This window comes from Micropterus dolomieu, linkage group LG01 (assembly GCF_021292245.1).
Source record: "Micropterus dolomieu isolate WLL.071019.BEF.003 ecotype Adirondacks linkage group LG01, ASM2129224v1, whole genome shotgun sequence".
Lineage (NCBI taxonomy): Eukaryota > Metazoa > Chordata > Actinopteri > Centrarchiformes > Centrarchidae > Micropterus > Micropterus dolomieu.
Genome location: NC_060150.1, coordinates 50,740,154 through 50,753,473, shown reverse-complemented (window position 1 = coordinate 50,753,473; position 13,320 = coordinate 50,740,154). Strand labels below are relative to the sequence as shown.

The 13,320-nt window shown below is 38.8% G+C and overlaps 1 protein-coding gene across 1 annotated transcript in view; it reads left to right on the top strand.

Annotated features, from left to right (window-relative positions):
* Nucleotides 1-2,368: 2,368 nt before the first annotated feature.
* Nucleotides 2,369-13,320, top strand: part of LOC123968947 (glycine receptor subunit beta-like) — a 63,256-nt gene continuing 52,304 nt past the window's right edge. The window contains exons 1-3 of the mRNA XM_046045992.1: nt 2,369-2,410; nt 6,312-6,435; nt 8,899-9,005. Coding sequence (XP_045901948.1) covers nt 2,407-2,410; nt 6,312-6,435; nt 8,899-9,005 — 235 coding nt within the window. The 5' untranslated portion in view covers nt 2,369-2,406. The remainder of the gene's footprint in view (nt 2,411-6,311; nt 6,436-8,898; nt 9,006-13,320) is intronic.

Sequence of the window (13,320 nt, the reverse complement as noted above, 5' to 3'; positions counted from 1 at the left end):
GGATGTTGTGGTGGTTGTGTCACTGATTTTTGAGCTGCAGACCTTGCACACCGCTGTTCTTTTCTTCCTACCATCATCGACAACATAATGCTTGAATGTTTGTATTGTTGCTGCTCTGAAAACAGTTCGTTATAATAAAGTATTAAATTTGATTACTATTCCGAATTTAGTCTTTTTTAAATAACATATTTTTAAAAGGCAATTCTATATATAGATAGATAAAGAACTGAATGAATACATAGTATCAAAATCCTAAAAATATAAAATAAATAAAATATAAATGGCAGCCGGTAAAGACAAAGTTTATGATAATTTATCACTCATAGTTAACAAGTCCATCTCTGGGATGGATCTCTAATTTATTTAATTTACTATTTATAAAGATTAAACACGACAACTTTAATCTTGTTATTTTCAACAAAGTTTGTGCTGGAGTTTGTGTTATTCCAAATTTTGACACCAAGATTAAAAATTTTAATACTACGGTTCCACATATTGGTCATCGAATAAGGCACTATGAGCTCTTTAAGATAAGATGGTGCATGACCATTTAGGGCTTTGTAGGAGAGCAGAAGGATTTAGGAAGGGTGTCTTGAACTAGTTCTGACGTTCAGACTACATGACTGAAATGAAAGGTTAGAAATGGGTCTAAAGTTAGCTAAAACCCCAGGATCAAGAGTGGGCTTTTTAAGAAGAGATTTAATTACAGCTACTTTAAGGACAATGGCATGTAGCCTGTTAATGAAGACAGATTGATCATAACTAGTAATGAAGTGCTGACTAAGGGTAAAACTTCAGCCTAGTATAAATATAATATAGTCTAAGAGGCAGGTTGATGGTTTAGATGAAGAAATTATTCGAAAGAAGTTAGTTGGTGAAGATATATGGAAGCAAAGAAGTCTAAATATATATCAGGTTTTACAGCTGTTTCTAAGGTTCCTGAGATAAATCGGTAATGGCTGAGGGCTGGAGATAATGAATTTAGTCTTAATAATTAGAAAGTAATCATTAAAGAAGATCATAAAGTTGTTACTACTGAGGGCTATAGGAATACATGGCACAATAGAGTTGTTACATCTGTCTGGCTACAGTGCTGTAAAGAAATCTGGGGGTCTTATTTTGCTCTCTTAATGACAAGTAATAAGCTGCTGTTAAAAATACTTATTGGATGCCTCAGCAATATTACAATACAGGAAGTCGTGCAGTGGGGGTTGGGGGTGATTGTCAATTAGTAACAAACTAGCAACTGAGACAAGTTGTAGTTCTTGTGAGTCTGCTAGCCACCTTGAGCTAATGTTAATGCTTTCAGAGACTGTGTATTTACCTAACTGAATACCCCACATTTACGCTAAGCACAAAACTGCCTTGTTAGCTCAGTCTTTTGAACTATGAACTTTGCATGTAAATAGTGACCAAACTAAGATAAAATGTATATCTTCATTCCCTTTAATCATTTGTAAGGGAAATTGGACACAGAAACACAAGGGAATTTAGTAAAACATACAATAACATGTAATAATTTAAAATAGGAATAATACACTATAAATAATTTTGTGTGTAACTACACATGTGCTGAGTGACCCTCAGAAACTATTACAGTACTACTGAAAATCTAGGGCTTTACTACCCAGATAGCAAACTGACTCCGCACAGGAGGTATCACACAGTCCGGAACGGATCTGCAAAACGGGGCCGTTTATGAAGTGGCTCATCCGGCCTGGATCCGATTTGGATCCGTTCATAAAGTGGCTCATCTGGCCAAAACTGGCTACAGAAATATCTAAAATCTAGCTGACCAACATCTACTGTTCTGTTTAAAAGCTTAAATACTTATTATAACCTGTCTATCCTTTAAGCCACCCTGCGGTTCTTTAGTTAAATGCTTTTACTGTGAAGATGCAGAAAATAGTAATCGGAAGGTCAGCGGTTCAATCCCCGGCTCCTCCAGGCTGTATGTTGAAGTGTCCTTGGGCAAGATACTAAACTCCAAATTGCCCCTGGTGGCTGTTCCAGCAGTGTATGAATGTGTGTGAATGGTGAATGCGATGTAGTGTAAAAGCGCTTTGAGGTTTACAGCAGGAGCTCTGCTGAGAGAGGAGAGCAGGGGAGGGGCTGCAGCGTGATGGCTTGCTTGTTGTATTGGCTGCTTCCGCACAATAGTCAGTGTTGATAGGCTGTTACTCATGACTTGTAATCAGCAAGTACTGTGGACATTGTACTCAACACTCTGTGGGCCTGAGCAGGCAGAGAGAGGCGGCTGCATCAGAGCCAAAGGAGAGCATTTTTTTATTATTTATATCAGCTATCTGTTTTTAAAATGACCAATGCAGATTATTGGAAAAATTAATATCGGCGCAGATAATCGGCCAGACCGATTATTGGTCACCCCCTAGCAGTGACTTAACCATGGGTGAGTAAGATAGAGTATAAATGATTTGTTTGTTAAGCTATGAGGACAGGAAAAGTCCGCTAGCCACTAGGCTAATTTATGCAGTTTAAAATGTCAAGATAAGAGGTTAAGATAATAATTTTGGACATAAAAAAAAATCTTGACAGACAAATTTTTTGCTTATGTTAAATGTGATTGTTATTAAGGCATGTTTTATGTGTCGTAGTGGAGTCAATTTAAAGTTGACTTTGCTGTATTTATTGCTGCAATTATTTTATGTGTTTTTGTTTTTTCTTTTATTGCCAAAAAACACAGAAAAAAAGAGGAGGTAGCATGAAGTCTCCATCGATTGCATCTTTGTCAGAGGAGGATAAAAATAAGAAGTAGGAGACAAAGGAGAGCAACACAGGATACCTTTTTATATTTTTATATTTCCCCTTACATGCCTTATTGTTTATGTGTAAATACAGAGTGAAAATGGGAGCACATCACATAGCACGTTGTCACTGTGTGATTATAGAGCATGGGAGAACAGTGTATACTTTTAACATATATTTATATACATCTACACACACACACACACACACACACACACACACACACACACACATATATATACATATATATATACATATATATATATATATGTATATATATACACACACACTCACCTAAAGGATTATTAGGAACACCTGTTCAATTTCTCATTAATGCAATTATCTAATCAACCAATCACATGGCAGTTGCTTCAATGCATTTAGGGGTGTGGTCCTGGTCAAGACAATCTCCTGAACTCCAAACTGAATGTCAGAATGGGAAAGAAAGGTGATTTAAGCAATTTTGAGCGTGGCATGGTCGTTGGTGCCAGACGGGCCGGTCTGAGTATTTCACAATCTGCTCAGTTACTGGGATTTTCACGCACAACCATTTCTAGGGTTTACAAAGAATGGTGTAAAAAGGGAAAAACATCCAGTATGCGGCAGTCCTGTGGGCGAAAATGCCTCGTTGATGCTAGAGGTCAGAGGAGAATGGGCCGACTAATTAAAGCTGATAGAAGAGCAACGTTGACTGAAATAACCACTCGTTACAACCGAGGTATGCAGCAAAGCATTTGTGAAGCCACAACACGCACAACCTTGAGGCGGATGGGCTACAACGGCAGAAGACCCCACCGGGTACCACTCATCTCCACTACAAATAGGAAAAAGAGGCTACATGAATTTTATAAACGGAAACATTCCACAAAAATTTAACCGCTGTAACATGGTTACTTGGAAATGTAATACATTACAGATTACAAGTTTAAAATGTAACAAATGTATCAAAATAATTTAACTTATCACTTTTCTAAATTTCTAATGAATATTTTTCAACTGTTAACTATTTTCAAAAGTTTGTGGGGCAGGTTAACTGGCAGATAGTGGTGCTGCAAATTCAGACAATAGAACCAATCAAAAAGCATCAAAGTTTACTAAACAGCCTGCCGCCCAGTCGCGCATTCACGCCAAGGATGGTGCATTGAGTAACTCAGAACTTGGATTAGTAACTAATAATATTACTGGAAAAAGTAATCCGTTACTCTACTAGTTACTGGGGAAATGAGTAAATGTAAAATGAGAAAAGTAATATTAGTACAGTTCCTACCCAACTCTGCTAACAGTAGGCCTAGCTATGAAATTTGTTTTAATTTAATGTCAGAATATACTAATAGGAATAATTTATTCTCCACAGATTCTGTTCAACCAAAGTTTTTTATTAAAAATTAAATAATACTGACAAATTAAACTCAATCAGCAACAAAAAAATACTTTCTTAAAAGAGAAAGCAAGCATGTAACCACATTTTAACTGAAAACACAAAACTGTGTTTTTTTAAAACACAAACAATTTGTAAACACTTTCAACACCCTCCCTACTCTGAGGGAGTAAACACGAGCCTACAGCTCCACTCTTATTTCTGACCCTAAACCAGGAGTTCTTAACCTTTCTGACAGTCATTCACTGGGAACGCTGGGGACAGGTCCCCACCTCATTTTGAAACGGCTGATTTTGTCATCACTTTTTGAAAGCATTTGTTAAAAATGTTCTGAAAAATAGCTTGCACCAAACAAATTAAGTTAACTAACAAATGAAAATGCTCTGAGAAAGGTTGATTTGCACAATAAGAAAACATGCTATGCAGTATAGTTTTCCCTCATATAAAAACATTTTCAAAGACATTTTCACCATAAATTGGTGCAGAAAATGTCTCCAGAATGCAGGAAATTACGAGTTTAATGCTCAAAATCTTCTGGGGGAGGACTCCCAGACCCCGCACATACAGTATATCTATATATCTGTATCAAATATTTAAATCTAAATAGTGCTAAAAATCTTCTTGTCTTGTTCTTGAGCATTGTCACGTCTCATGACCCAAATGTATCATCATGCCACTGATCTGAGCCCTTATGTCCCCACCACTTTTCAACTATAATCACCTTGCTAACCACATGATATATTGTCAATCTATTTTTTGAATGTTTTACCTGTTACATCTGTTACAACGTGACTTCCGTTCTTGGTTTATAACAAAAAACAAATTGAAGTTCACAGACCCTCTTCATTCTTCATTAAAAAGGAATAAATATAAAATGAATTGCCAAAAACGAAAAAAATCTGTGTATAATCCGTGTATGGTTCATTCTTTGATTATTTCCTTTCAAAACCGGAAAACCAAAAATGGGAAAAAACAGATAAACAGAAAACAGCTTTGTGTATTAGACTTAATAAACCTGCAGCAGATAGGCTACACATGGGCAAAGGTGGTGCCTGATTAAATGTAATTAAGATGAGCTTGAACATCAACATAGGCTCAGCATTCGGTTTGTAACTCACTAGCAACTGGGACAGGAACAGGACACCTCAGAATTTGCCTAAGAATCCTCTGGTTTTTAAGATTTCTTCAGTATCAAATTAATTCAGTGATAGTTGTGAGTATATCCACTGATACACATTAAACATGAACTGTTATTAGTTAATATTCGTTCCTCTCTACACTGTTTCAACCTGACCTTTATTTTGGATGGAAGAATTTAGAAAGTTACCCAGCGCTGCAGAGAGCCTTCAGCTGCAGTAGGCACATACTGTAGATTAGGCTATACGTAAAAAACAGTAGCACTGAACTTCATCCAGCCAGGGGAAACCACCAGTTCAATGTGGCACTCCAATATGCCGGTTCCACCAATGCGTTCTCATCTTAATAACAACATATCTCAACTCATAACTGACACTTTCAGACAGAGTGACAAAGCGTAAGTATGAAACGCCACCGTTTGCTACGTCCCAGCAACACAAAGGAGGTTAACCCTACCTGCTAGCACATCAGCCGTGAGGCCGATGTGACCTGGTGCACTGCAGAGGATCGGTTATCATTCCCTCTGGTTGGATGAAGCCTGACACAGACCACAGCTGTTGCAAACAACAGGCACACGTGTACAGCAGCTAGTTAGTTTGAAAACCAGTAGGGATACAACACCGGTCATAGATGGAACAATACGCAGCTGCCTTTTTTTCCGATTTTGGTTTTAAAACAGAAAAACAAAAACAGATGTTTGGTTTTTTGTCTTCTGTTTATCTGGGGTTTTTTTCCGATTTGGTTTTGAAACGAAAGAACAAAACACACAAGGATTAAAAAACTGACCATTGTTGCTGGCATACTGGCACTGCAAGTACAGAGAACACAACCAAGTACAGAAATGCTGCAAGAAGCACAGGCGACAATGGCAACTGTGGGACACTGAAAAGTGATCAACATGCCCGGACACTGCATGGGACACAGTTGTCCAACCAAATAAACCTCAGATTTTAGCTCTTTTTCCAACACCACTGACCAACTAGCCAACTTAACTTCATGAGTCACAAAGCAGCATTTAACTCTGTTTTAGGAACCATGGCTGCTGGATTGAGGCGGGTGATCTTGTTCCTGTTGCTGCTGTGCTGTTGGCAGCTGACCACGGCCAAAGAATCCACAAAGAAGGGAAAGAAAGGCAAACAAGTCGTCTGTCCATCGTAAGTAAATATCCAAATACATCTTTTCTCAAAACTTTGCTATTGTTATTAACATTATCCTGGCAATTTATCATCATTCTGTTACACCAGAATTATCTGGTTATTGTAGTGAACCTACTTTAATATTGGTGAAATTATGAATATTAATATTTGAAAATATATTGTAAATACTTGTTGGGGCACCACATGAAAATTCTGTCCGCTCAAGGTCTCAGGACTCCTAAGGTATGGTTTAATAATCAAACAATTTCAAGGTGTTCTCCCAGCGGAACACAGACGAGGTGACAGTAACAGCAACTTTAGTATTTATCTGAAATCATGATTGATCGTTGAGCTGAAGCCAAAGTAAGCCGCAGTCCTCAGCTGAAAATGTGCACATGTGCGTTTGTTGTTCTCCTTTTTGGGCCGTGAATTGAAACCTCAGTCATGAGTTAACTGGGTGTCGGGGAGCTCCAGCTCTCTCTGTAGCTCAGACAATCCCTGCTACCTGCGTGTGCTAATCCATCCTTTCAACCAGATTCTGTCTTTATAATCGCCATCTTTATAATAAACAGCTGTTTCGTGTGCAGAATCGCTCATTTCCCGTTTCACATTTCACGTGTTTTCTTGAAAAAAAAAATAAAAAAATTTTTGGAGACCAACGTGTGTAGTGTTTGTGTGTCCCTGTCACCGATCGGTCAAGTAGTGTGAACGCCACAACGACTTCAAGACTGCTGTCCTGTGACGGCAAGTTGTGTGAACTACACGGCCATCGGCCGACGCTGAAAGTTGTGTAGTCTGCACGAGCCTTTAGTATAACTTGTATAGCACTCTAAGCAGCTGTCTGGTTGTTGGTCTGATGTTTGCTGGATGACACTATGAATTTCCGATAGGACTAATAAATATCACCTATAAACATGCACAGCTGATCCCGTTATGGGGGGGGGGGGCGCCGCCAAGCAAAAGTACTTCTAAACGATGCGTTGATCATTGAAATAATCTATTGAAGCTTTGAATACTAAAATCATTTTTAGCTGCAGCCCTAATTGAGTTAGAGGAAATTAGGAGTTTAGTAACTAAGGACTGTAATACCAAAGCTAAAGTACACCAGCTCAACCACCGAATTAACTCAACATTTGAACTCAATTCTTAGTCCAAGAGCTAGGGAAAAGAATTAAATAACACAGTATGATCCTTCCGTTACGAGAAAATATGAGGAGAAATGGGAGCATTCCGTTGATACAAAACGTAAACACAATATAAACTCATGCTATAAAACCTGGAACACCGGCAGGAGAGTAAATGCATCAGAGAAGAAATTAAGAGTACTACAGGTTAATTTAAACTATGAGTCTTTTAGCTTTACCAACATGGTATTTAAAGAAAAGTGACATAGCAATTACTAAACAAAATAAAAAGGCGAGCACCACTACTAACTTAGCAAAGATTATGAACCAAACATAACAAAAAACAGCTTATACCGAAGAACCTTTTGTTCACAAGGTCTGGGTTGGAATAATATCCTTTGGTTCACATTCTTGTTGCTTATCTTGTTCACACATCGGCTAGAAAGTGGGGAAGAGGTGTTTGCTGTGTGTGTGCGCGCCTCTCAGTTTTATGGCTGAGGGACTCCTTCGTAGGGGGAGGGGCTAAGGCGTGGAGGAAGCTAGCGTCCCAGGGTGGGACATAATCCTCAAACTGTATAACGGAAATAAGGTGACCAATTCTTCTGTTCTTTTTTGATTTCTTTGACATTGAGATACCTTGCATAAGACAGTGGACGCTGCTATTATTCTATAATTCTGCTGGACAAATCACACAGGAGTGATTCCTCATGTAGCAGTCCCCCCAGGAGTTAAATACACTAGCTGCCGCTGTCCACAATGCTCTGCTACTACCATTCGACTTGTTACTCCCTTACTAATCAGACTGATCCTTGGGGCCATACATTTATTAAAAATCTCTTATAGCTTCTAAATGTAGAACTTGAAACAGTTCAGCATATTTGATGAAGTTGATGTACTTCTGTGTAAATAAGCTGTGTTGACTATGTTGACTATTTTAACTCTCAAATATCAATGTTATGTATTGTACTAAAAAACTAACATACAGTGTATGAGTAGGTGGTTATAGGCTTCATTTTGTGTGGGCCCCCCTAACATCCTATATTAACAAAGAAAGAGAAACAGAGTAATTTGGTGGCACATTTCAAGGAATAGCCCAATGGAAATATGACACAGCACAAATATTTGTGCAGGAAATAACAAAACTAAACACACAACTGTGTGTGCTGTGCACATGTGAGCAGGTTATGGAACAGACATATCACTTCTTGAGTGCATGTATTTAGATAAATTCATCTCCAAAAGTTAAATGGAATTGTGTTACAGTACTGATTGAATGTTCGTCAATAATTATATATATCTCCAGTCTTTGGATTTGGATGTTAATTATATCAATTTCTATTAATATCCTATTTAACAGCCAGTTGTCCCCAGAAGATATGGCACAGGTTCCGGCAAACTCCACCTCCAACATCTTGAACCGTCTTATGGTCAGTTATGACCCAAGAATAAGGCCTAACTTTCAAGGTAATGCTACAAACTATACAGGTAAGTGATGACAAACATTTTCTTTTAAGAAAGACAGAACAAGACCATTTAGTTCATTTATGTGTGCTCAACCCATCCTTTATTGTTTCACAATAAAGGATGGGTTTGTGTTAGGGAATAGGACAGAACGGACCCAAACGCAACACTCAGTGAAAGGTGGTTTATTTAGAGGTAATAGAGGGGCTGTGGAAGAGGAGATGGAGGTGAGGCGGACGCCGGGGGACGTGGGCATGGAGGACCAAGGAGCTGTTGAGGCGGAGGAGGTGAGGCGAGGGAGGCAGGGGACCGGGGAGGGGAGTGGTGTGGCAGCAGGTGGCCTGGCGAGGAGCGGGGGGCGCCGTGAAGGAAGCCCGAGAGGAGAGGACCGGTGGGTGGGCCCAGCTGACTGAACGGAGGCCGAGAGTGAGTGAACCTGGGAAGGAAAGCAGAGGGACAGGGTTAGACGCAGGGGAAAAACCAAGGGCTGGAAAACATAGATCTCTGCGCGAGTTATCAGGAGCTTGAGAGAAGTTGTGGCACCAGGTTGGGAGCAACGACAATCAAGCGGAGATGGTGTGGAGAACCGGGGTTGATATGCAGGCAGGGATGAGGTTGATTGCTGGCAGGTCTGGCAGGCAGAGGAGGTGCAGGTGCGGGTTGTAGGCTTGGCTCAGGAGCGGAGGGAGAGGGAGAGCACACACAGGGGAGGAGACACAGGGAAGCAGGCAGAGTACAGGAAAACACAACAGTGGGAGAAATAAAATGAGAGCAAACCAGGACACTCACTGTCAGCCAGGCTGCCCCCACAATAGGTTTGCAGTTTTTCAAAGCTTCAGACAGACAGACTTGAAAAAATGTAACTTATCCTTTAAAGTTGATGTTTTTTTATATATATAAAAGTGCTTTTGGTTAAATTTGCTGAAATAATCAGTATATCAGATTAAGCATTAAGATATAACATTAAGAATAACATCTAGGCAGCCCTTTATATATTCATATCAGTTCCTCATCATAGGTTGTCTGTATAAAATGTATAAAATTTTAACCTAAAAATTTACTGTTGTAGCATACCTACTTGCTGTTAATAAAGGGTTAACCCTAACTAAAGTTAGTACAAAGTTTGGTTAAATGTATCAAAGACATAAAAACAATAATGACTAAACAACCAGGATGCCATCAATGAGAATAATAGAGTTCAATGTGAATTTAGTTGGTCTATTGTGGGAAAGAATTTGATTCTAAGGGAGTAACGGAACTAATGAATGTAAGTTGTATGATAATAACGTAAATGATAATAAGTTAAATTTGGCTAGGAGTTTTCAGGCTAAAGGATTAAATGCTAGAGGACATCAACTTGGCCACAGAATGCAGGATTTTGGTTTTGCCTTAGTGCGTGTTGTTTATCCCACCGTCTGGATGACAAAGGCCTCACTGTACTTCCCTCTAAGCACAGGCAGACACAAGTGGTTTTCTTGCTACTGTTTTATTGAAGGCAAATCCACCGTGAAAACTAATAAAACAACACTGACAAGAAAATATAGAAACAATGTTAGCTTAACATAAACAGTAACATGCACAGCATGTGGAATAACATTTACCAAATGCAGACGGACAAAACAAATACCTTGTTGGCTGCATGCTACGAAGACAGAGGAGTCTTTGAGTCTTCAGAGGTAAACTTAAAACCGCTGACATCAAAGTCTGCTTTAGCCAGCATGAAATTTTCACCGGAACACACACATGTCCATGCTATCTGTTGCCTGCTGGTGTTGAGCAACAGTACAATTCATGCGAGTGCACCCCAAGGAAACTTGTGAGTGACTTCAAAATAAAAGCATAAATAATAAATGTTAGTTAAATAGAAAAGGGAAGTATACAAATTACAAAAATATAATTGCAACAATTACAGTCACAGTCTTGTCTGTCTTGTCACTGGCTTGTCTTGTTCGTTGTGTTCAGGGCCTCCGTGGCTTGGCACGCCACAGGCCTCTCGAATGAGTTTTGGGCCGATGGGGTTATCCCGGAGTCCTTTGGCTGGCTGGTGGTTGCGGAAAACTCTGCAGTGCTAGGGCGTTGGCCTGGCTTCGTCCGCTGGTTGATGTCCTCGGTGTTACAGCTGGCTGAGTCTGAACTTCGGTGGAAGTTAATTCGACTGAAATAAAGCTTAAAAGAAACTTGGTTGTTTCTGAATTCAAAGTTGCGTGACTTAAACGGTCTGATAACTTAACATAACAAAACAAAAGACAAGGTAAATTCAACAAAGGTCCGCGGGACCTCGTGAATATTGGCTATGTACGTTGCTGTGAGACAAAATTCTTCGGAGACTATCCGGGCCGGCAACTTAAATGCTGGAGTTACAGGGCGCAGGAGCAGAGAACTGCTGAGAGCGTAAGAGTGCCGAGAGAGAAGAGAACGCGCGTGTGCCCACAGCGCTGTGTTTTTGTCTCCTGGGGCATGTCTAACAGGAGGAGCTTTGTTGCTCAGAGTCTGTGTTTTAATTTTAATAAGGTCTTAAAGTCCATCTGTGTGTTTTTTAATCAAATACCTTTCCACAATCAACTCATGTCAAACAGTTATACATTTCTAAGTTTTAAGCATTTGATAAAAGGAAAGGAAAAGTTATTGTTAATCGTCCATAACAATTATAATAGTTACCAGTTAAAAGGATTTCATAGTGTTCACAGCAGATGAAAGAGCATCTTAACTAAATACTTCCAGGAAAATACTGATGGTTAAACATTGTGACTTAGAAAATAAAGTTATAAGAACATGGCATCAGATCACAAACAATAAAACACAGAGAATAATAAATTAAGCACAAGGAGAGGCAGTTAACAATGGCATGTAATACTTATTTATGTCCTCTGGGGTGACACTGGATCCATGAACGGTGAATGAGATAACTTTGATTACTCAAACTTTAAATTCAATCCTTGGCTCAGGAGCTGGGAAAATTGGTTATTTAACATGATAATATTTCTGTACTATATCATTTCTTAGAAAGTATATAAAAAGGGCTGAATCAAAGAATTAATTAAACAAAGAACACAGGCAAGACAGTAAATTCCAATTTCAATTAATTATGGATAGCCCTTTGAGATGCAGCATCTCGTTTTCAAGAGGGTCCAAATACACACATACATTATACAACAGGAAAAACAAAAACAAACAAACAAACAAAACAAGTGCTCAAAACAATTGAGTTACTAGGCAGCTTACACCCTCGCCCCAGACCAAAGACACATCATAGCTCAGACATGTTATAGCTAGCTCAATAAGTACATCTCATTTACCTCATTACACAAGTGGAACCCATAATACAAAAGAGATTCGATACGAAAAGGTATCACATTAGAAAGACAGAGGTTGAATCCACAGGAGGTAAATCAATTAGACAATTACATGAAGCAAAATACAATTACAAGCAATACTGTTTAGTCCAGCATCAATAACATGCACACACATTGTTAAGATATTGAAATATAGATAACCTAAATCTGCCAAAAGATGAGATGGGTCTCAATGAAAGAGGGAGATTATTCCAAATCGCAAGTAGCTTTATAATGAAAAGCTTTACGTCCAGCAGCTGAAAAGATTCCTGGTACAGTAAAGATGAGATATTACATATCTCTAAGTGGATACATAGCACTACAAGGAACCAAGAGTTCTTTCAGATATGGAGGACAATCAAAGTAGGCACATTTGAAAATAAATAGGAATCAATGGAAGTCTCTTCTTTAATAAAGCTGAAGCCAATTTGATGATGCATACATTACACAATGATGAGTTTTAAAAGGAAAACTCAGAACAAATCTACATAGAGAGTTAAAGACAACATTAAGTGGCTTAAGAACAGTGTCACTAGTGTTCATGTAGATGATATTACGGTAGTCAATAATGGGAAATATCAACTGAGAAATTAACCTATTCCTGACTTCAAGTGTGAAACAATTAACAGATCTATAAAGTGAACTGAGACAGCCATATATTCTTTTTGTGATGTAATCAATGTGAGGTTTAAAAGGTAAGCTCAGACTCAATCCACAGTCCAAGGTATTTAAATTTTTCCTATTTCACCATGGAGGATCCATCTTCAAAATAAAGTTGCAAGTTAAGAGCACAAGGTCGTCTGTGCCTTGTCCCAAATAACATACAACAGGACTTTTCCATATTCAACAATAATTTGTTATTCTGAAGCCATTTTTGAGTCATAATAAAGTCAGCTTGTAACCTGTTCGGGATACAGTGAATATCAGAGTCAGCAGTGTAAATTACGGTATCATCAGCATAAAGATGAACCTTACAGATGGAGCAA